The 24,591-nt window shown below is 36.0% G+C and overlaps 1 protein-coding gene across 4 annotated transcripts in view; it reads left to right on the forward strand.

Moving 5' to 3' along the window:
* The first annotated feature begins 8,382 nt into the window (after nucleotides 1-8,382).
* LOC106882594 (multifunctional protein CAD) overlaps nucleotides 8,383-24,591 on the forward strand; it is a 98,756-nt gene continuing 82,547 nt past the window's right edge. For all 4 annotated transcript variants that reach the window (XM_014933327.3, XM_014933329.3, XM_014933328.3 and 1 more), the window contains exons 1-3: nucleotides 8,383-8,498; nucleotides 15,960-16,229; nucleotides 17,853-17,911. In XM_014933327.3, the coding sequence (XP_014788813.1) occupies nucleotides 8,393-8,498; nucleotides 15,960-16,229; nucleotides 17,853-17,911 (435 nt within the window). In that variant the 5' untranslated portion in view covers nucleotides 8,383-8,392. The remainder of the gene's footprint in view (nucleotides 8,499-15,959; nucleotides 16,230-17,852; nucleotides 17,912-24,591) is intronic.

Consider the following 24,591-nt stretch of genomic DNA (forward strand, 5'->3'; position numbering starts at 1 on the left):
TCACGCGGTCACATATTGAAATGACCGGAAGGGAAAGGGTGGAGAAAAAGTTCTTTTCAAAGACAGGAGAGTGCAAGAGAAGGAGGTATGTGTGGGTATGTGCGTGCGGGCAAAACTGTGTGTGTGTGTGTGTAATGATAGCACGTGTGTGTGTGTGTGTGTGTGTGGTTGGACATAGTATCATTTAAGGTCATAGGAAGAATTTATAGTAAGAATTTTGGTAGGAGTGGCTGCCTGTTGTGTCTACCTACACATGTGCGTAGGAGAATGGTCAGTAGAAAGGTGCTGGTAGTTTGAAGTATGTCTGTGTACGTATATTTATATGTAGTGTGTGTGTGTGTTCTGTTTCCAGTGTGCGTGTGTGTATGTGTGTACGCGTGAGGTTCTGTCTGTGGAGTAATTGTACTTTACTCTGTGTGTGTGTGCGTGTGTGTGCTTGTATGTGCGTGTGTGTGTGTGTGTGTGTGTGTGTGTACACGTATATATAATTGTGTGCGTGTATGTATGAATGTGTGTGCGAACGAGGGGTTATGTAGGAGGTATAGGTGCGTTTTTTGCGCGTGTATGCATGTGCGTGCGTGTGTACGTGTGCATGTGCATGTGTATGTGCGTGTAGTTGTGTTTGCGTGTAGTTGTGTGTGCGTGTGTATGCGTGTGCGTGTGTATGTGTGTGCGTATGCTGGTGTGTATACGTATATGCATGGGGTTGTGAGTGTTAGGCATGTGTGCATTTGTGTGCGTGTGTGTGCGCTTGTGTGTGTTTGCGTGTGTATGTATGTGTCTAAATGTATATGCGCATGTGCATGTGTGTGCGTGTATGTATATATCGTGTGTATGTATGTATGTGTGTGTGTATGTGTATGTACGTGTGTATATGCGTGTGTGCGTGTGTATATGTGCGTGTGTGCATGTGTGTATGTGCGTGCGTGTGTATATGTGTGTGTGAACGTGGAGATGTGTGTCGGGTTATGTGTGCAGTCTGTTGCGTGTATGCGCGTGTACTTGAATATGTATGTGTATGTGGTTGTGTGTACGTGTGTACGTTTATGTGTGTGTGTGTGTGAATAGATATGTGTGTCTGTGTGTGCGTGAGGTTGTATAGGTTAGGTATCTGAGCATTCCTGTGCGTGTGTATGTGTGTGCGCGTGGGTGTATGTGGGTGTGGGTGTGAGCGTGTGTGTGTGCATATGTGTGTGTATGCGTGTGTGTATGTGTGTGGAAGTATGTGTGTGTATATGTGCATGTATGTGTGCAGTATGTGTGTGGTGTGTGTGGGAGGTATATGTGCGTCCATATGTGTACACAGATGCGTGTGTTTTTTCGTGTGTATGTGGATATGTACGTATGTGTGTGTATGTGTGTGTGTATATGGAAATAAAAACAATAAATTATAAAAAATAAGGTTGAAAGGAGATAAAGAAGAAGTTGATGCAATATAAAATGGCGCAATTACAAGCAAAAAATAAAAAATAAAAAATGAAATAAGGTTGCTTAGTTGCAAGAGGTGTAGAGGCAGTCAATAGGAGGAGGGGTTGTGTTTAGTCCAAAGGGGACAGTTGTTCGTAGATTAAAGATATACCGTTGTCCCAGGCGGAGTCGTGAGTGTGTGGATCCGTGGTGTAGAGCGAGGCCAAAGACGGAGATGTTAGAGGGGGAGTGGTTGGCCAAGCGGAAGTGACGGGCGACAAGGGTGTTCGAACGTAGCCGAACATTCTTTAGATGTCCGGTGAATCGGTCGGCCAGCCGGCGGCCCGTCTGACCTACATATAGTTAACCACAGAGGTTGCCTCTAATACAGTATATGAGGCTAGAAGAGGTGCAAGAGAAGAAATTTGTTATGCGAAGAGTTTGCTGATTAGAACCAGTGAGAGAAGTAGTGTTAGTGATGAAGGGGCAGGTGTTGCAGCGGGATCTGGAGCACGGGAAGGATCCCGCAGGAAGGGGTAGAAGGTTCTACGGACCAGAAGATCGCATAGGTTTTGAGCGCGTTTAAAGGACAAGGGTGGGTTGGGGAAAATGGGGCGGGTGTTGGAATCGAGCTGGAGACGGCGGAAGGCCCGTAGAATCCTCCGACGAAGGGGTAGAGTGGAGGGGTGGAAAAGGAGGGGAAAGGGGGTGCAATTAGGGGGTCGGTGAGGGGAAGGAGAAAGGGCGGTGGTACGATCGATTCGACGAGCGCGAGCAAGGGCGTTTTGGACAAGGGTTGAGGGGTATCCTCGATGCCTGAACAGGCAGGCAAGGTACTGGGACTGGGTCACAAAATCCTGGTCCCGACTGCACAGGCGTCGGAGGCGGAGGAACTGAGAGTAGGAGATAGCCCGTTTGGTGTGGAAGGGATGGGAAGAGGAGAAGTTGAGGTAGAGGTGGGAATCTATGGATTTGAAGAAGGCGGAGGTGGTGAGAGAGTGGGAGGGGTGGTCAATGGTAAGAGAGATATCAAGGACGTTAACAGAGGTGTTAGAGATAGTAGAAGTGAATTGGAGAGAAGGGTGGAAGTTAGAGAGGAAAGAGATGAAGTGGCAGAGTTGTTCACGGGAGAGGGAGATGGCACTTTTACAGTCGTCTATATAGCGACCGTATAGCTCTGGGGTCGGCCCGGAGAATTGGAAGAATGCTTGGGCCTCAATGTGGTCAACAAAGAGGTTGGCGAAATTGGGGCCCATTCTCGTTCCCATCGCGACCCCAGACGGCTGTTGGTAAATTCCCCGGCGAACGTAAAGCAGTTGAGGGTGAGGACGAGCTCGGCCAGGCGAAGAAGGGTGGACACAATATTTCGCTCGTTAAAACGAGCTACAAATTTAAGCCGCCAGGGCAGGCGAAATCGTCCCAGAGCTGAGCAGAATTTACTGAAAAAATAAAACAGCAATAAATTTCGCTCAGCTCAAACAAACAAATCCACCTACCTCGACGACCTTCACTGTTATTGTTCTTTTTTTCTTTTTCAGTTCAGTATTTGGACGGAGCTAACAAGCTCAAGTCCACTCCAGTATCTGGGAAGAAGCAACACTAACACGCATGCGTGGTAAGCAAGCTACTTACCACACAGCCACTCCTGCGCTTACGTATATATATATATATATATATATATATATATATATATATATATATATATATATATATATACATTATAGTAAGAATGGATACATAAGGGTGGAAGACCACAGGAACAATACCGTATATCCAACGCAAGATTTAAGATATGTGTGTGTGTGTGTGTGTGTGTGTGTGTGTGTGTGTGTGTGTGTGTGTGTGTGTGTGTGTTCAATTCCTTCAAGAATCAATAAATAAATTTATAGTTTTCAGTCTCTAAAGTGTGTAAAAAGCACGGTAAAATAAAGTAAACAGGCATACACAACGATATAAACTTTAGAAATATCATGAATGTTCAAAATATTTATTTTAAAATAATTATAAACATGCATAATTTCCAAGTTGTATAAAAATATGACAATTTAAGTTAAAACATTACGATATATAAACATATTTTATAATTTTGACGAACGCAATCTGACAATTTTCAGACCAATTCCACTTTACATCTCTTTTTGATAGATTATTTAGTGGAACTCTTACCTTATGCATATTTGGAATATAATTTTGGTAATAATTTGCTAGTCCCCAAAAAGCTTGTAAGGTCGCTATATTTGTTGGAGGGGACATATTTTTAATTGTATCTACTGTCGACGGTGTAGAAAAAAGTTGTATGTCAGTAGAACGGGAAGGAGTAAGGTAGTCATGATGCTGACTAGAAAGAAAGAAAGGGTTAGGGCAGCATCGCCTTTCTTACGGCCTAAAGCGTCTCTTAGCATGTCGAGCGAAGGGCGAAAGGAAGTGTTGCTCTTGGTTAAGGCTGAATCAAAAGCGGGTATTACTCCTTGGTCTGGCTAACATAAAAGTGCCGGTGTTGCTCCTTGGTCATAGCTGACACATAAGAGGAAGAGATAGAAAATTCTCTCTGTTATATAGGCTACTAACAGTATAACCCGGCGCTGCTCGGGATTAAGCTAGGATTATTAAATGATTAAGTCCTTTATTTCAAACCAAAATAAGTAACATCGACATCAGATTTGAGCGAAATCCGTTGAAATTGGTTTGGCTGAAAATGGTTTGCTGGCAATTTGATTGGGAAATCCCATAAGGAATCAGTTTATTGGTTATTTTCACTTATTGACTCTTTTTTTAAATGTTGCATTAGAGATCTGCATAGGAGAAGGTTGATCTGAAGGTTTGCATTGGGGATCTGGATTGGAGTAACTTAGGAAAGCTTACCAACAACCTTAACCAAAAAATAAGGAGCCTGTCCCTTCTATGTTAACTGTAACCCTAACCCTAAACTCTAACCCTAACTCTGACCCTAAAACCGTAACCCTAACCCTAATCCTAATCCTAACCGTAACACCCTAGTGGAAATCGTGCGGGTGTTAATCTGAAAAATTACCAAACCCTTTTTGTGGTCCGAAAAACGGGTTGGGGGGGGGGGGTGACTGACAAATTGTTACATACGTTTTTGTTTCATACTTGTGAAATATAAACAAAACTCTTTCGCTCCCAAAGTAGTATATGTGCGTATGTGTGAGAGTGAGAGGGGGGAGAAAGATGAACGATTTAAAATAAATAAATGATTTAAAATAAATATATTTGAATTGTTGTGTGAGAAAGTATATATAATCTTAGTATAGAATATAGTGTCTTTCAAAAACATCTTATATTTGAAACTATATCTCATGTTTAAGAAAAAAAATGCATTTTACTCTGTCTTCCTTAGCTACATTTTCTTTCGTAATACGCTTTGTCTCCCTCTTCCACTTGTTCGTTCCTTTTTTTTTTTTTTTTTGTTAGACGCTGTCTTGGTGAGAGAAATTTTTTTTCCTTAGCCGCTTTGTCTCCCTCTTCCACTTTTTCATTTTTTTTTGTTTTGGACGCTTGGCAAACACTGTTTCTTCCCTTGTCACAAACACTATTTCTTTTTTTCTCTCTTTTTTCTTTCTCTCTCTCTTTCTTTCTCTCTCTTTCTTTCTTTCTCCCTCTCTTTCTTTCTTTCACTCTCTCTTGCTCTCTCTCTCCTTCACGCGCGTACGCACAGATTTGACTTCGCCATGTCAATAAACTTCAAAATTGGTAAAAGTTTATCGATTTTTACAGCTATATGCGGGTGCCTCTGTGAGAAAAAGTTGACAAAAACACAGCTAGGGTCATGAACATTGTCCTCCTAAAATTGGAGCGACATGCGTGCTAATTTGTGGACGTGCATAACCCACATCACGTACACACACACACAAACATCTTGTGTTTTATAGATATTGATGATCAAACCTTAAACAAAGGACTGACCTTTCCTTGACCAGTACAGGTCCTAGGGGGTGGAGTATTTCCTCATCAATCATCTAGTGTGGAGGATTTCCCGCTCGTTTTGACAAGCAGCAAGCCGGTGGATTTGGTTTCAAATCTCAGGCAGAGTCAAACTAAACCCCAACAAATATCTTGCCACCGTTTAATTTCACAAATATGTCCTTCGGAGTAGGTAGCGGACAGTGGAACGTTTTAAGACATTCGTTTAAACCAGTTGAAAAATCATTGCACACTCTCTTTTATTATTCCTTTTCTTAACGTACACAGTTGGTGATGACCATTGACTATATTCCACGTTTTAGATAACTCCAATTTTGTCTAGTCTCTCTAACTCTAAGTTCATCTGTTCTAACGCTGCAAATGGTACAGTTCGTTTTTGTTTAAATACCGGTATGACGTTTTCTTTTACTTCAAACTTCACCCTTGTTTTGATGCACAGATCTAATTCATCAGACAGAACTTCAGGAAAAGTCTTTTTAATATTTTTTTTTTAAATTCGTCTCACGACTTATTTGTACTGGCGGAAAAACCATTCATATTTTTACAGAAACGATTGGTGGGGACGTTCCATAAATTAAATAATTCCATCCACTCTGTTCCGAATAAATTTGTCGTTTTATTCAACACAAAAACTTTGGCTTTTAAGGTTTTCCCACAAAATGTACCGTCATTAATCATTTCACCCTTAAAATGTAATTTTTTTCCTGAAAGCGTGCCATTTTCGAAGTTGCTTTTAATCTAGGTCTCCCGATTTTTTCCCCATGTATCTGATATCACTGCCCTTATCGAGATATCGCTGCCCGTATCCAATTGTAACTTTACGTTTGTGTTCATTTTTACATACACAAATTTCCTTTGAGGCTCGTTCGTATTTCTTGTCACCGATAACCTGTTTACGTGATTTTTTTCCTGTTGAACCGTTTTTAGGTTTTGTTTTACAGTGTGATTTTTTAATGATCTGTCTTACCATGCTTGAAACATTTTATACTTTTAAACGGACCGTTACTTTTAAAATGTAGACCGGATTCAGCCTTGACATTTTTTTTTTTTTCATATCCGTTACCGGTCGACACGCACGAATAATGAGAGCAATCTTTTTCTACAATTTTATCTGCGTCATGTCTTAGATTTATAAACCTCAGGCATTCATCTGCTACTGCCTGTAGAGTTAATTTTTGGTCCTGTTCAAATTTTGTTAATATCTGGGAACATATATTTGCATCTTTGCAAATTCATTTAAAAGCGTAAAAATAATTGAAAATGAAACAAAATTTGAAACCAAAACACTAAAAGTTAGTGAAAATGGGTAGAAATAAACGTAGTGTAGTAGTACTACCCCAGGGTATCTGCAGAATGTTGAATGTGATTTCGGAATATAAAGAGGAAAAATTCGGATCTTGGAAATTTTCCGTAAGTCCTCTCCGCACCGCAAGATTTTCCCCACAAATTACTTTATAGCCGTAATGTATGCCGTTTCAAAGGTATTTATATAAAATTTCATTGAAAAAAAACTCATTTTCCTAAAAGTTATGAGGGAAAAACTCGGATTTTGTGAATTTTCCGAAGTCCTCTTCCCACTTCATTGGAAAAGATTTTCCCCACAAATTTCTTTATAATTGTAATGCATGTCGTTTGAAAGGTATTTCTATAAAATTTCATTGAAAAAAAAAACCTATTTTCCTAAAAGTTATGGGGGAAAAAACTCGGATCTTGTGAATTTTCCGAAGTCCTCTCCCCACCTTCCCGTTGCTTTGCGCGCATTCTTTTTTCATATTCGTTTCCTACACATTGTTTTACACCCATTCCAGTTTTTTTTTTAATTTTCATTTCCGGGTTAAGATGTAAACATTAATCATATATATATATATATATATATATATGTGTGTGTGTCTGTGTGTGTGTGTGTGTGCGTGCGTGTGTGTGTGTGTGTATATATATATATAGATATAGATATAGATATATATATGCGTACGATTATATTGGAATTTGTTGTGAAAATTTCGGTGGGGTAGGGGAAGGGGCAAGGATTTTCGGATATTCACGATTCGGCTTTGTTTCCTCATATCTTTCATAAAAATGGATTTACAAAATTTTCTGCAAATACCTTTCAGATTGGGTACATTACGATTACATCGGAATTCAATGCAAAAACAAAAAACAAAGGTGAGCGCACACAAATGTACTGACATACATCACATACATATATCTGCGAAATAAAACTTAAGATTTTGAAAATAATTTGTGTTAGTATTAATGTGTAAATTCCAATATAATCGTAATGTACACTCTCTGAAAAGTACTTGCAGAAAACTTCATTTCAAATATCCATTCTTTTTCAAAAATACCATGGAAACAAAAGTGTGGTGTGGGGTACAGTTGTGTAGGTATGCCTATATATGTGTGTATTTTCTTTGATATACCTACACAAATCTGTCTCCCTACGCACGACTTTGTTCCTCGTAACTTCCATAAAAATGGATGTTATTAAATGAAGTTTTCTACAAATTCTCTTCAGAAGATGCAGATTACGATTATATCGAATTTAATGCGGATTTTTTTTTCCTAAGTGTGGGGAGTTTCGGAAAATTCATACGTGTCAGCTTCGTTTCTTTTAGAAATATGGTTTCTTTTTTTTTTTTTTGAAACTCGCTACAAATTCCTTTCAGAGTGTATAGATTACGATTATAACAGAATTTAATTTGAAAAAGAAAACTGGTGTAATCGAACATATATATATATATATATATATGTATATATATATATATATATATATACTGACACACACCGCATATCTCTAAATGAAACATGAAATTTCGAAAAAAGAATTGTGTCAGTGCGTGTTCGTTTTTCTTTTCACATCAAATTTCAATATAATCGTAATCTTCAATATTAGATGCATATTTGCAAAAAAATTCATTAAAAATATGTATTTTCTGGAAAGTTTATAAGGTCGCGTGTATAATACGTTAAAGAATGTCATGTGCTCTTATAAATAAGGCGCCAATTATGCCCCTTGTTATTTATTACATCCTCACTTCAGAAGATGGGTTCTATCAAGATGCCGAAGAAAGCCACGTTGTTTCTGGAAGATGGCTCCAGATTTAGTGGCCAACTTTTTGGCCATCCTGTCAGCGTTGCCGGTGAAGTGGGTTAGTGAAAATGGATTAGAATCATTCTATTTTTCTATTCTCCATTTTAAAATATGTCGAAATTGTTAAAACCAAGTATCTCTAAATTTATATTTTCGTATTGTATAAAATTATCTCTTAATTACTCTAAGTTTTAATTGTATTAATTACTAATATGTATGATGTGTGTATTTTTTCTTTTATTTGGTTTTTCTTAATTGGATTATACTATTAATTAATACGTCATTATTAATAAAAAGGTGCTTCTTTATTATCGTTTACGTAATATTTTGTGGAAATGGCATGAACGTCATGCAGTCATATTTTTCTAGCTTGAAATAGTCGTCTTCTGTCCAACCAATATAACGAAATGGAATTAACATATGTTGCTAAACGCTCTTGGCGGAAAGGCAAGAAGAAATTCTGACAATTGTATTTTTTCTTCACTAAATTTCTGTCACTGTGCTGAAAAAAAAAAACTAGTTAAAATTCCGGCACGGACGCACGCGTGCAGGTACACATTTAATTAAATAAGGATAAAATAGCGGGGAAATTAAAAGATTTTAAATAGAATTATAACATTTAATCAAAGACTAATCTGTTTTTTTCAATTGAGCACTTGGCATAGTTCATTAGTTGCTCCTATTTTAATCATTATTTTGTTCATGTATCAGTCATCCTTCATTTTTTTTTTTTTTTTTCGTCTTTTGGATAATAGTGGCAGGAAACTTTGTAGTATTGTATATAATATATAGTTAAAACAGCTAATTACGAATACTTGTTCTATTTTCTTAAAATCAAAACACTTTTCACCTTCAGGATGAATGAAAAGCTAGTTCAACTCTGGCGGGAATTCTTTTTCACTTTACCGTAAAGATTAATATCTATTACCGAAAGTTCTGATCTAGATGATTTTTCCAATTAATTTCAGTCAGCCACTGGTTGAGTGTTTTTTATTTTTGTATCCGTTTTTATTATTGCATAAACCATATATATATATATATATATATATATATATATATATAGGAAAAGCAAGCGGTTGTGAAATGCTGAAACAAAGATTTCTAATATATAATAATATTTAAAAATTGTTAGATTTACATTACAATATATTACTATACAACAACAAAAGAAAAAAAGACGAAGAAACTTACAAAGTTAACCTTTAAAGTATATTTACTGTCAAAATATTTTTAAAATTCACCTGGTCTGTATCTATATATATTTACACACACACACTTATACGTACGCAGTGCGCTTAATATAGTGAAACAGACACGTGCTTTAAGTAAGCAGTGTCTAGAAAACTCTAACAATCTATTTTGCTTAATCGTTAGAAAACAATTTTTATAATTCTCTTCGTAGTGATGAGGAGCGTAAAAGTCTCAACTAATTATTTTCTTTACGACTTTAAATTTCTGTATGGATTATATGTACATGCATACACAAATTGTTTGTTCATCGTGGGTATTCATTGATGTGGATAGGCTATAACGCTTTCCCTATTTTGCTAATATACATAAAAATAATAGTCATCGAATGTCACAAAACTCAGCTTTTTAATTTTTTTTGTAGTTCTGAATTTGGCAATGTTTTAGAATGTAGAGAACTCTGTTATCTATTCTCTCCTTTCCCCAGGATGATTTGAGTAAAATTTGGCTGTTGTTTTTAGCGACCTAATACAATGGCCGACAACAGCCTTCAATCAGTAGTGTGTCCCCATGTTCTATATGTATATGTATATATATATATATATATAATATAAAAATAAAGATGGATAAATGAGTTGTAATATACGATAAACTATATTTCTCGTATGATTTTATGGCTAATTGTGATTTAGTGTTTATATTGTGTACAGTAAGTCTCAATCGTGGCTTTATACTGAAGGCATGTGTTGGATGGCGTGGTGTGTATATAAAAAAACAGAAGTCATTTAAAGAATTGATAATTAATACTTTCTCCTTTTTCTTTTTTAAAGCTCTTAGTATTTGATGCGTGATTTGTGTCAGTTTGCATTGCAAGGTACCAACAATTTGATAGTGTGGTTATATATATTTTAAATATATATGAACATATATGTTACGCAAATCGTCTTCTGTTTTTCTGTGTGGTGTGTAGATAGTGGTTGTTGGTCTTTGTGTTCCAAAATTAAACAATAATTAGTTGTTTTCTCAGGTCAACTCTTTTTTAAGGTGTTTTTAAGGTCCAGATGGACAATATGTAATACTACGTTGTCCTATGTTCCTTTGGTCGATTTGAGTAAGGTTTGTTATTTCTAGCAAGGACCACATTTAGGTTTGTGGATTTTATAGACGTCTCAACGTTGTGCTAAGCGTCAAGAAAAGCGCACGAGTTTTATTTGTAATCTTTATTCTTTTTACTTTCACAAAACACCATACGTGTTGCATATCAATTTGAAGTATGGAAAACTAAAAATACATCAGAATGATAGCAATATATCTATTTTCTGCGTCTTTTCTCTTCATTTTGCGATTAACGGCAATGTTCTCGTTTAAGAAGCATTTAATTTAGATGTGTTGCTGCTAGTTTGTTAGATAAGTGCCGTTGTATTCTATGTATTGACTATTTTTATAGTCGCTATTGCACTTTTAATCGACAGACATGAAAGTCAACATCCTTATATAAGAATTTGTTAATTGAAATTATTTAATTATTCTTTTAGTTATAAACGTAATTTTATTTCGGAAAAGAACTTGAAAGGGAGATTGGTTTAAAAATTAAGTTAGGCAATAATTTTAAATATGCTTAATATTCAATTAAAGTTCTGTTCGAATTCGATTTATATATGAACAGCTCTCATCATCACTATCTGCAAACCTGGAGCATGATCTCACTGTGACTCACTTTCTATCTCCTGTGTCAGAATTGCTCAACACAGGTGTTGTATATTGATGAATCACTATTTTATTAAAGTATAAATATTAATAAAAATACAACCTTTTAAATTAAGTTGTAATATTGTAAAATGTAAGCATGTATCTATGATTTGGTAGACTTCGTTATATAACCTGCAACCTTCGAGGCCCACGTTGTATTTCGGTTTTTAAGTCTTTCACATTTAGGATTTACAATATTGGGTAGTATAGGTTAAAAATGTCGAGTTCAATTCCGTTTATTAAAAAAGATCAGTTGTATGTCATGTGTAAAAGAGTAGGAGCATCCTTCGGATAAATTAATAAATAAGATGTTGGGCATGGCTTAGCAATATCATTATACTTGAGCCAAAGACGAAGCCTCCGGGTAGGTGCGCCACTTGCTAAAAATAACAGCCAAACTTCCCTTTCGTCTTTACTACAGTAAAGGCGCCTTTGATCACGGGTCAGTTCAGAGTTGACCTGACTCTAAGCATCTAATTTAGGTCTAATCTGACTTTGCTTTTCATTTCTTTGTGAAGAATTTTTTTCAAACTTTGTACTACTACTAAAGTTAGTGTATGTTCAACACAAGTTTTTTTTTCTGTGGGTTTGTGTGTGTGGATTTCATTGTCTATAATAGTGAACGTTATCCACAAATACATCTTTAATTTTACTGTGCTTGTGTCTTCTGTACAGTTCACTATAAAATGTAGGTTATGGTACCTTATTGATATTTTGCTCCATATCAATTCTGATCAGGCTGACATATGAATGACATTCCAACTGTTATGCTGTCTTTTTCTAATGGTACCTTATATTAGATCTGCTCAAGATAGCAGCCAAATTTTCAATTCATACTACACTATCTTAAATTACATTTTGGATAAGTTGGTAGCTAAGTACATCCTGTTCTCATTGATAAAGAGCTATCTAAAACAAACTGCCATTATCATGGATTTAACATCCTTTCATTTTTGGGACATTTGATTGGACAAATGTGTAATAAAGGATACTGACAATTCTATGTCAAACTTACTATATCTCCTTCCGCAAATCTAACTTCACTCTTCAAACAAACCAAATGCCTTGTCATTGCTATTGTCTTAGGTCAGCTCAACCCTGATCTAGATTATGCTGTTTCTTAAAGGATATCTAGGACTACATTATCTAAGATGTTATTTCTTATTTATGAAGGCCTGTTATGATTTATGTGAGGTTCCTGTGTTGACTTATCTCTCCTGTAGGAGTTTTGTGGGGAATTTTCATGATCACATTGAAAAGTAAACATTAGAATTACAAATGTGAACTTGTTAGAAGATAATTTCCAGACAAGGCACATCTAATTTTAGATGTTCTTAATCAGTTTACGTCATTTATTTCATTTTACTTTACAGAAAGACACAAGTTACATAACAGATACTTGAGGTAGTGGTGGTGGAGGTGGTGATGTCTGATACTATTCTGTATTATAGGTCTGCAGTAGAGTTTACGACTAATTATCTTAATGGTGTCTTGCCTCTAGATATCCAGCATAATTCCATAAGTTCCCTTTGCTTTCTGTGGCATCAGGCTTTGAACGACCTTTGGTAACTTCACTGAGGAGTGCTACATGCTCATCATAGAATTTTGTTGAGAGTATTCAGGTGTATTCTGTTGCCTTTTAAGACACAGCTGTATGGTTAAGAAGTTTGCTTCCTAACTACATGGTTTCCAGTTCAGTCCCACTTGTACCTTGGATAAGTGTTTTCTACTGTAGTCATGAGCTGACCAGCTTTGTGAGTGGTTTTGGTGAAAAGAAACTGAAAGAAACTTGTTGTACATGTGTGTGCTTGTTTGTGTCTCCTTGTCTTGATATTGTACAGTAGTTGTAAATGAGCATCACTGTCATACAAGCAGTATCCTTCATTTCCAATCTTCCATGAAAACATGTCTGGCCATGTGGCAGTATTACTTTGCTTGGAAACATTTGAGGATTGGTGACAAGAAGAGCATCCAACCGTAGAATATCTGCCTGGACAAATTCTGTTTGATGGCTTTCTTTCAATTTTTCTTTACCAGATCCAATCGCAAGGCTTTGGCTGACCTGGGGCTATCACTTGCACAAGTTGCTGCACAAAGGAACTGAACCTCAAATCATTTGATTTGGCAGCAAACTTCTTTAACTACACAGCCATACCTGTGCCTATTGATTGATTAATTTTATGTTTAATATTGATTTTCTTTGTCAACTTTGCCTGATGGTAAACAGCAGCTTAACAGCTGTCCTTTAATTTCTTTGGTTCACTGCCATAATGGAACTTAACATACAGTTTTGAACCATTTGTGTAAACCTGGGTATTTGGCTTCACTCTGTTTCACATGCAGGGTGAGCTTATAAATATAGTAGGTTTTCCAGTTTCCTCTTGGATTTCAGTTCCCAAATGGTTTTTCTCTACTTGAGAGAGCTGTCTTAGTGTTCCATCTCTTTACTCTGGAATCTCAGCAAAATGATGATTCTCTGCTTGAAAGAACCTCATCAGCCTGCCTTGTTTGGCAGAATCATTCATTTCTTCTTCATTTAAGTTCACATGCAAACATTGAGCTCAACTTTTTGGTCCTAGTAGTATTTGATTTAGTTGCTTTTCGTTCCCTTTGCCGTTATTCTTTTTTGCTGCCAACTAAAACTACATACTCTAGCAGCTTAGAGTACAGAATTTAAAATTTTAACCATTGGCCCAAAATGGCAGCATGTGTATCATTTCTTTAGTATAAATTTCAAACAGATTTTAATTGCATATTCCCATAAATGCAAAATGGAAGTAGAAATTTCATGCAACAAACATCATGTAGATATATATAAAAAGTCTGTTCATTTTGTTTATTTTTCTGTGCTAGCATGGATTAGACAAATATGTATTATTGAGGCATTATTTTACAGCAGAATGCCCTCTCTGTCAATAAACCTTCCCTGGTTGTCAAGTAAGGGGTCTCTTATTCCATATGTCTTTGAAAGCACAGAGCCTGTGGATGGTTTATTGGAAAAAATGACAGTAAATTTCACCACTTGTAAGCTCAGCCCTTTTTCATGTAAAGCATACAGGATATAAATATTTGCACAGATACATGTACATGTATACACGATGTCATAAAGGTTAAAATTTCATGCAATGAACATCATCATCATCATCATTTAACATCCATTGTCCATGCTGTTTGATCAGGGCTGGCAAGCTGGAAGGCTACACTAGACTACAGTCTGATTTGGCATGGTTTCCTAACACCAACTTCTCTGAGAGTGTAATGGATGCTTTTATGTGCCACCGGCACAGGTGTTATTTGCACGACACCAGTATCTGCCACAACTATGATTTCACTTGGCTTTATGGGTCTTCTCAAGCACAGCATAATGTCAAAGGTCTCAGTCATTTGTCATTGCCTCTGTGAGGCCCAACACTCAAAAGGTGCTTTTCACATGTCACCAGTATCAGCCACCTTACCTCCGTGAGGCCCAATATTCCAAAAGGTGTTTTTTTTTACATGTCAGTTACATGACACTAGCATTGACCATGACTACGATGTCACTTGGCTTGACGAGTCTTCTCAAGTACAGCATATTGTCAAAGGTCTCGGTCACTAGTCATTGCCTCTGTGAGGCCCAAGGATATATAAAAGTAGTCTACAAAGAATTTAAATTTGTCATTTTCCATTTCATTTGTTTTGATGTTCATCATTTCTAATGGAAATATAAAATGAGGATGTAAGGAAGAGGCTTTTGAAATCAATGCCTAAAATGCTAAAATATTATAGTTGTGTTAAATTGGACAATCATACAGGATAATTTATTAATCAGGTCATAAACAACTGTAATGGATCTAACTTTAATTTTCCTTATTTGGAAATGCAGCACAAATTGACTTAGATTCTGATGCAAAGACAAAACAAAGAACATGAGGGTTGGTATTTTATAAACGTTTATTAGCATACAAAGAAATTTTTAGTGGGTTAGACTATCTTAACCCATTAGTTAATGAAGAATTTAGTAAAAGTAAGCTGGTGTTTGAAACATAAATTAGCATGAAATTTTGGTGAGTTTTAATTTAGATCACTTTATAACAAGAAGTTTCTATCATAAAACCAGAGGCAGTTTCAGATTGGTTAAAGGTTAACCAGTTAATTAATTAGTCTTCTGGAGATTTTTCAGATGCTGTTATAGGCCTTGTTTTGCTACATCCTGGAAGCAGTATATTAATGGGTTTACCATTTTAAGTACACAAAGTAGCTGTATGGATACCATTTTGACAATTTTATTATTAAAACGATAAGAATAATTTTTGATGAGTTTATGAATCTGAGAAATCCTAAAATTATGTAACTTTAAACATTTTTCATTTATATCCAAAACCCCACCCTGAGGTTTAGATAAAGCTTATTTAACTTGAAGTTATAGAAACAAATTTAAAATGCAAATAAATAAAGAAAAACATTTTTAGTGCTGAGTTACCATCTGAGTGTTCAACTTGTGTACAATGAAAAGAGGATTTATAAAAGTGTGCATGTGTGCACTCACACACACATTTATTTTTAAGATATTTTAATTAAAAAGAATTTTTTTTTTTTTTTACAGTCTTCCAAACTGGCATGGTTGGTTATCCAGAATCTTTAACAGATCCATCTTACAAATCTCAGATCTTAATTCTTACATACCCACTAATTGGTAATTATGGAATCCCAAGTCAGAAAAAAGACAAGAATGGCCTTCCACTCTGGTTTGAGTCAGCTAAAATACATGCATCTGCCTTGATTATTGGTGCCCTTAGTGATGACTACAGCCATTGGAATGCAGTTCGTTCTCTATCAGATTGGTTGGCTGAAGAATCTATCCCAGCTATTTGTGGTAATTTTTGTTTCATTTTCTATATAAATAATTAGTTTCATGATCAAAGTTTGTATACTGTTTTTTCTCTTTCTTTAAACCTTTGTCTAAATGCATCACTTTTTCTATCTTCTCTTTGTATTTCTCTATCTCATTTTTATTCTGTTTTCTTTCCTCCGCTTCTAGTTAAAAGAAATTAGTATATTTACACCGAAATATATTGTTTGTTGATGAAAGATATATATATATATATATATAAATGTATACATATATATAACAATTTAACAATTTTGTCAACTATGCCAACCATAGACTACAATCTTAAAAGAAAGGCAGTGGTTTTTTATGCATTGATGAAAGAAATCATTCTTATAACAGTGTGATACAGATGCTAGTCATATTGACAAAGATGGTTAATGGAATCAAATGTTTGATTCTCATTTCAAATATTTCTAGTATATCATTTGCCATTTTCTGATCTGCTCAACTCACTATATACCCAGCATCATCTTACAGAGGTGGGAAGGAGGATGTACTGATGTCTAATTGTAGAGGGAATCTGTGGGAAAGGTAGACCCAAGAAGAAGCAGGATGAGGTGGTGAAATATGAGCTTTGGTTGTTGAGTTTCATGGAAGTGATAACCAGTGACCAAGGCTTCTGGTGATTTGCTGTGCTTGAGAAGATGTATCAAGCTAAGTGAGATCCTGGTCATGGCTAGAACCAGTGACATGTAAAAGATGCTTGTGATAGTGACACGTTAAAGGTACCCTTGCTGGTGACGCATAAAAGCACTCAGTACACTCTGTAACTTGGTTGGTGTTAGGGAGGGCATCCAGCCATAGAAACCAAGCCAAAACAGATGTCTGGAGCCTGGTGCAGCTCTTCAGCTTACCAGCTCCAGTCAAACCATCTAACCTATGCCAGCATGGAAAATGGACATTAAGTGATCATGATGATGCTGATGATTGAAATTGCAGTTAAGGCTCTTTGGTATGATTAAATATTTATGCACAAGTACTAGATGTGAAAACTGGAAAGTGACAAACAGTGAAGAAAAAACAATGGACAGCTTCTAATTCACATGCTAAAAGAGAATACTCAACATCAAGTGGTTGCAAAGACTACAAAATGACACAATTGAAACAAGAATGGGCTTCAACAGGGTCAGTGACGAAATAAGACGCAGACACTGGAGCTGAATTAGGCATATCCTCAGAAAAGATTGAAAAAGCGATTGTATAGTTGCACTAAAGTGGCAGCCTGAGGGGGAAAAGAACAGCAGAATGCCCTAAAACCACATGGCGAAGGACCATTGACAAGGAGAGGCGACGGGAAAAGGGGAGAAGGATGTAGCAAGCAGGCTTTAGGGTTCCAACTCATTCTATGGTATTTCTTTTGCTTAAGCAAAATCTGAAAAATGTATAAAAAAAGATAAAACTTGAACAAGGAAAGCTGTTCTTTCATATATATATATATATTATATAGTTTGCACCCACTGCCTAAGTCGGCTGTAATATAGTATATATTAAATGCATTCAAGCTGAGACCACCCATTCTCATCTTCAGGAAAGGTGTGACCCAGATTACATTGTCCAGTGTGCCTTTTTTTAAGAGTCTGTCCTAAGATTTTTTTCTTTTCACAGGTATTGACACCAGAGCCCTGACCAAACGGATTCGAGACAAAGGCACAATGTTAGGAAAGGTAATTGATCTCTTTATTATTTACATTTGCTGATGCCAGTGCTATGTGACTGGCACCCAAAAAGCACTGTTCTAAAGTTTTCATATGCCATAAAAAAGAAAATTTGAAAAATTAAGAATTTTTTACAACCCCACTCCCTGCCCTCAATTGTTTCTGTTTAGCAATTAAAATATTGGAGAGCCTGAGAAGGTCGTTGCTGGCATTTATCCACAGTGATTTATAAAGATTGCAGAGATGTACTTGCATAGCAAGTGACTTGATCTGAGATCATGTGCTGAAACAAAAACAGTTACAGCATAGATGTTTGTAAGCCATTCAAGAACACACAGAAACCGTTAATTTCATGGCACTACTTAAATACAGAGGTCCCAATGCATCTATGTAACAATATGAAGGGGAGGGTTAGTTTTAGGGTTGGTTAGGGTTTCATTACATGTCCACACAGCATACATTTAAAATGTTTTGTATGTAACACCTGTATTTAAGTAATACCATTAAGGGACCTCTGTATTTAAGTAGTACCAGTTTCACTTCAACATTAGAATTTCATTTGTGTCAAAATATTTTCTTTTGAAACCACAACCTGTTCATTGACAAAACTTTGCAAAAGTAATGCAGCATGAAATTGTGTCAGTGAACAGCAAACACACACACACACATTCATTGCCTTTCGTTTGTGTGTATGTGTGTGTGCGCAAGTGTGTCGCTGTTGAAGTCGCTCATGCAACTTGTTTGTGTGCATATTGGTTTAGTGGTACAGAGTGCATCCAATAAATTAATAAATTACGTATACATTAATAGAATAAACTGTTGGTTTTCCAAATAATAAATGAAAACTTTAGAGAAAATGAGAGACTTTGCAAATGAGAATGGAATACTCTGCAGTGAATGCAATGAATATTTGAATTTGTGAATTGGATGCAGTGAATATTTAAATTTGCGAGAAATTGGAGTTCAAAAAATTCAAAAAACTTGAGTAATCGAAATTATAGGAAATTTCTTAGAACAGGAATTTATAAAAAATATTTCCAGACGGTCAACCCATTAATTGCTTCCTTTTAGTACTTTTAGTAATTGTTGCATACCTAATTTTGTTGGCACTCCGTCGCTTACGACATTGAGGGTTCCAGTTGATCCGATCAACGGAACAGCCTGCTCGTGAAATTAATGCGCAAGAGGCTGAGCACTCCACAGACACGTGTACCCTTAACGTGGTTCTTGGGGATATTCAGCTTGGCACAGCGTGACAAGGCTGACCCTTTGAATTACAGGCACAACAGAAACAGGAAGTAAGAGTGAGAGAAAGTTGTGAAAGAGTACAGCAGGGTTCGCCACCATCCTCTGCTGGAGCCTCGTGGAGCTTTAGGTGTTTTCGCTCATTAAACACTCACAACGCCCGGTCTGGGAATCGAAACCGCGATCCTATGACCGCGAGTCTGCTGCCCTAACTACTGGGCCATTGCGCCTCCAAGCATACCTAATTAATAAGCGGCTTTTCCCATTATAGTATAGATACATAGTGCACACGCACATACATATCTTAATATATATTCACGTGTGCACACACGCACACTTTTGTGCTTCCGTGTATTTGGAATATAAATGCACCTAATTACATCAGTATCGGAAGAGTTTGTTAACCATGTCAATGTGGAAGGAGGATGTTAATTCAAAAGTGGAACAATTTTGCATGCACACACTCTGTTTGTGCATATATACATGTATATTTAATTATACACACACTCATAAGTGAACAGACATGAATATAGGATTTTTGAGCGAGATCGTTGCCAGTGCCCCTGGACTGGCTTGTGCGGGTGGCACATAAAAGACACCATTTCGAGCGTGGCCGTTTTCGTGCGGGTGACACGTAAAAGCACCCACTACACTCTCTGAGTGGTTGGCGTTAGGAAGGGCATCCAGCTGTAGAAACTCTGCCAAATCAGACTGGAGCCTGGTGTTGCCATCCGGTTTCACCAGTCCTCAGCCAAATCGTCCAACCCATGCTAGCATGGAAAGCGGACGTTAAACGATGATGATGATATATATATACATGTATTGGTGCATACATATGTGAATATAGATAAATGTACACACACACACACGCACATCTAAATATATATATATATATATATATATATATATATATATATATATACACACATGCACACATATCTAAATATATATGTACACACACACACACACATGCACAAATATCTAAATATACATATATAAACTCTGCCAAATCAGATTGGAGCCTGGTGTAGCCATCTGGTTTCACCGGTCCTCAGTCAAATCATCCAACCCATGCTAGCATGGAAAGCAGACGTTAAACGACGACGATATATATATATATATATATATATATATATATATAGCAATGTTAATTCTCTAAATGAAGTATTAACAGTAACTGCACGATAAAGTGTAGCATATTGCCACTTAAGTGTGGCTGACCCCTAGGGGTGGATGTTACTGTTGCTTTTAGCCCCAGGAGGACATCTCCTCCAGCTGGCTTATCGACACACGACTGTGTCCTGTTTGCCAAGGGTAGTTATCCCTCTCACCAACATCTGCAGCACGAACGGATCCAGATTTCAGGGTTATTTCCATTCGTCGGCGTCCGATAGCCACATATACATGCACACGTATCTAAATATAAGCGGACTTTAAATGATGATGATACAAATGTACACACATCTAAATATATATATATATATAAACAAGATATAAGTTAGAGGTTATGCAACCATCTAAGTGATAGACGTATCTGTAAGCACTCCTGGTGTATTAACTCACTATGTATAGTCCTAGTTATAAGGTATATGGTAGTAGGTAATTTAAAGGTAAAACCGTGGTTTAATATATAGAAACGATAAGAAATGGAGCAATAATTAACAGTGAGAAGTGGATCATTGGTGTTTAAAAGTCGTTGTTTAATTGTATTTGGGACCATTTACAGCTGTTTCTGTTCATCAAATCAGTAAATTTACATTTAATAAACATCTTCAGAATGATTAGAGGGAAAAGAAAGGCAAAGAAAAAGAAAGAGTTCGTTAAATCTTTAGGCTTACATTTTAGTGACTTGTGTAGTTCCACATGTTTGTAGATTCCTTCATTAGATGCGTGTGGCAGTAAGTGGGGACAGTGGCTATTTGACTGGCAGTGTTGGTTGAAGGAGTTATACCTGGTAGGGATATCCGGTGTTGTTATTAGTAATAAGTAACGGTAATTTGTGACTTCTAAGTTAGTTTAAGATTACAAAGGAAGCCCTTGTTAAAAACTAAGGATGCTATTTAACGTTTGTATGACATAGTGTATACATATGGGCTATGTAAAGGAATAGTAAACAGAGTTGAAAACTACATAAAAATTATTAAAATCAATAGAAATTATAACATGTAAGTGTGTCAGTAGTCTAGCTTTCAAGTGAATTTATTATATGGAATTAATTCCCTAGTGTACTACGTAGATTAAAATAGATAGTTTGGTTAGTTATTAAACATAAGAGGTAAATGTAAATTTACTCTGATTTGATAAATAGAAACAGCTGTAAATGGTCCCAAATACAATTAAACAACGACTTTTAAACACCAGTGATCCACTTCTCATTGTTAATTATTGCTCCATTTCTTATCTTCTCTCTCTCATATATATATATATATATATATATATATATATATATATGTGTGTGTCTGTGTATATGTATCTATATTATAAAAGGCAAATCTACTCTGTGTGTGTGTGTATGTTTAAAATTCATACATTTACACAATTCAAAATTTCTTCGATTAAACACTCGCAATTAATATTCTAAATACAATTTGTTAGGTCACTGCGTCATTTTTTCACTCCAAAAATTTCGTAATAATGAATAAAATCCATAAAACTACAGCAGTAAACATTTTCTCCGTAATAAAATCTAATTTCCTCTTTCTAATACAAATCCTTTCAACTCCTACTTCCTCTTACGAACCTTTACGAAAACTTCAACAACAAATACAAAAAGAAAGGAAGGAGAAAAAAAAAACTATTTCAGTATCAAATCACATTTTGATACTGTAATGACAGACAAACGAAGGAGAGGGAGAATCAAATAAACAGACACACTGACAATCATACGTAAATACACACATATATATGTACCTATGGTTACCAATGACCTCATTCTAATTGGCGGGAATTATAAGTTTACTTTCCATTTCTAACACCGTCATTTACCAGCGAGACATCTTTCTCAAATACGATTAACAAACATTTATTCCCTACAAACTGAGTCTTTTTTGAAAATCTTTTCGTAAATCTTGAGATTAACACCCGCATCATTACCTACCTAACCCTAACACTGTAGTGAAAATCATACGGGTGTTAATCTGAAAATTTAACAATCTTTTTTAAAACACTTTTAATTACTAACATCTTTTTTATTTAGTGTGTGTGTTGCCCATATATGTATACACTTAAGACTTAGTTGTGGGTTGGGAGTTTGATCGGCAGAGGTCATTATTATTATTATTTTTAATTTTTCACACAACGGCGGCTTCGGGCAGGTGGAGAATAGTCGATTATATTGACCCCTGTGTTCAACTGGTACTTATTTTTTAGACCCCGAAAGGATGAAAGGCAAAGTCAACTTCGGTGGAATTTGAACTCACACACTCATACATATAAATATCTGTCATTCTCTTCCAAATACGATCGACAGTCAAACATTTATTCCTTACAAACTGAATTTTTTTAATATCTTTCTTAAAACGCATTTACTTACTACCATATATAGACACAGAATACACATTAATACACACATACATACAAATACCTGTCATTTTTTTAATTTAGTGTGTGTGTGTGTTGCCCATATGTATATACACTTAAGACTTTGTTGTGGGTTGGGAGTTTGATCTGCAGAGGTCATTATTATTATTATTCAGATTAACACCCGCACGATTTTCACTCGGGTGTTGGTTACAGTTTTTGGGTCAAGGTTACGATGAGGGTTAGGGTTATGTAATCGTGCGGGTGTTAATCTGAAAAATCACCGAAATGTGAAAACTACCGACCCTCCCATCTGTTATAACTTTTGTTGTTCTGTTTAATATGTACATAGATTATACCTCCAAACAAGAGAGCTTGCTGGGGAAAGAAAGCAACCGGTTTAAAAAGACAGCAACAGACTGCAGCAATTCACCACATTCCAGAAGTTACTTTGAACATAATGCAAAACTGTGCATCATCATCTACTGCCCAATCTCATAGAATTCTGGCAGAACTGTGTAGCAACAGATCGCCAGCAATTGCTTCATCAAAAATTGCCGTCCTACCTCCTACGAAAAGGAATTACCCTGCTATGTATAATCAAGGCAGTGCAAAAAGTTGCTTTGCACAAGCATTTGTATAGCCAATTAGACGGATGAAATTTACGTACACTTAATAACGTTACACAAAACAGCCTTCAGACTTTCCATATTAATTTCATCGTCTTTTGAATTATGAACATATTTACATCATAAGGGTTTTTTCATTGTAAGGCCTTCTTTTTTAGATAATTTTCACCTAGCAAGACTTATCGTAGATGACGTAATAACTCACCCCCGGACAACGTCTGGTTATACTGCTAGTATATATATAAAAGGAATTTTTGTCCATTCTTTAGCTAAAACAGTCTCCAGTTCTTGTAGTGATGATGGTGGAGGATATCAACTCCTTGTTTTTCTAAAATGCACCATAAATGTTCAATAATATTGAGATGTGGCGACTGTGGTGGCCAGATAAGATGTTCAACTTCACCAGAATGTTCCTTGTGCCATTCAGTAACAGCTTTAGCTGTTTGAATTAGTGCATTATCATCCTGAAAGATTGTGTTTCCCTCCGTATTTCATATCTAGAATAACTGTTACTTAAACATTTTCCCGCACCGTCTCTGAAGGGATATATAGAATATCCCGGAAACAGCTGTAAGACCTCTTTATAAATGTTCTGAAAACTTCCGCAGCCTTGGATTTTTTATTTCATTCTGTTAATTTATATATATATATATATATATATATATATATATATATATATATATGAACATACATACACACTCAGATCTTTTAGTTTCTATCTATGAAATCTGCTCACAAGGCTTTGGTCAACCCAGGGCTATAGTAGAAGACACTGAAACTGCATTAGAAAACAAGTCTTTCAACCAGGCAGCCATGACTGCACCTGTCAAGATGTATCTTGTGATCCATGCTTTAATGATTAATATTAACAAGGATGATCGATTAGCAAAAGTGATAGAGCATTATACAAAATGCTTGGAGTTGTTTAGTAGCAGTCCCTTTTCCTTTCAATTAATAAATAAGTATCAATTAAATATGCATTTGCTTTAATTGAGAATTATCATTCCATAAAATATAAGGCCTTTTCCCTCTATCATGAATCAATATTAATATGGTGGGCAGTTTGCAACTTGTTTCACTGCTGTCTGGTGCTATTTTGATTAAAGTATTGCTAACTATCATAGTAGAAAATATACATAACTTATTGTGATGGGCTTCCTTTCATTGAAAAATGAAGCTTTCAGCCTATGTACTAGATATGGAAAGTTTCTTTTGTAGCATTGGTTCTGAGAAAGAGGGCTGAGTATAAATCCTTATTACTTTGTATTTGTTTAATTTCATTATTCCATTTCTATG

The sequence above is a fragment of the Octopus bimaculoides genome, chromosome 4 (assembly GCF_046866305.1).
Source record: "Octopus bimaculoides isolate indiv1 chromosome 4, ASM4686630v1, whole genome shotgun sequence".
Classification (NCBI taxonomy): Eukaryota; Metazoa; Mollusca; class Cephalopoda; order Octopoda; family Octopodidae; genus Octopus; species Octopus bimaculoides.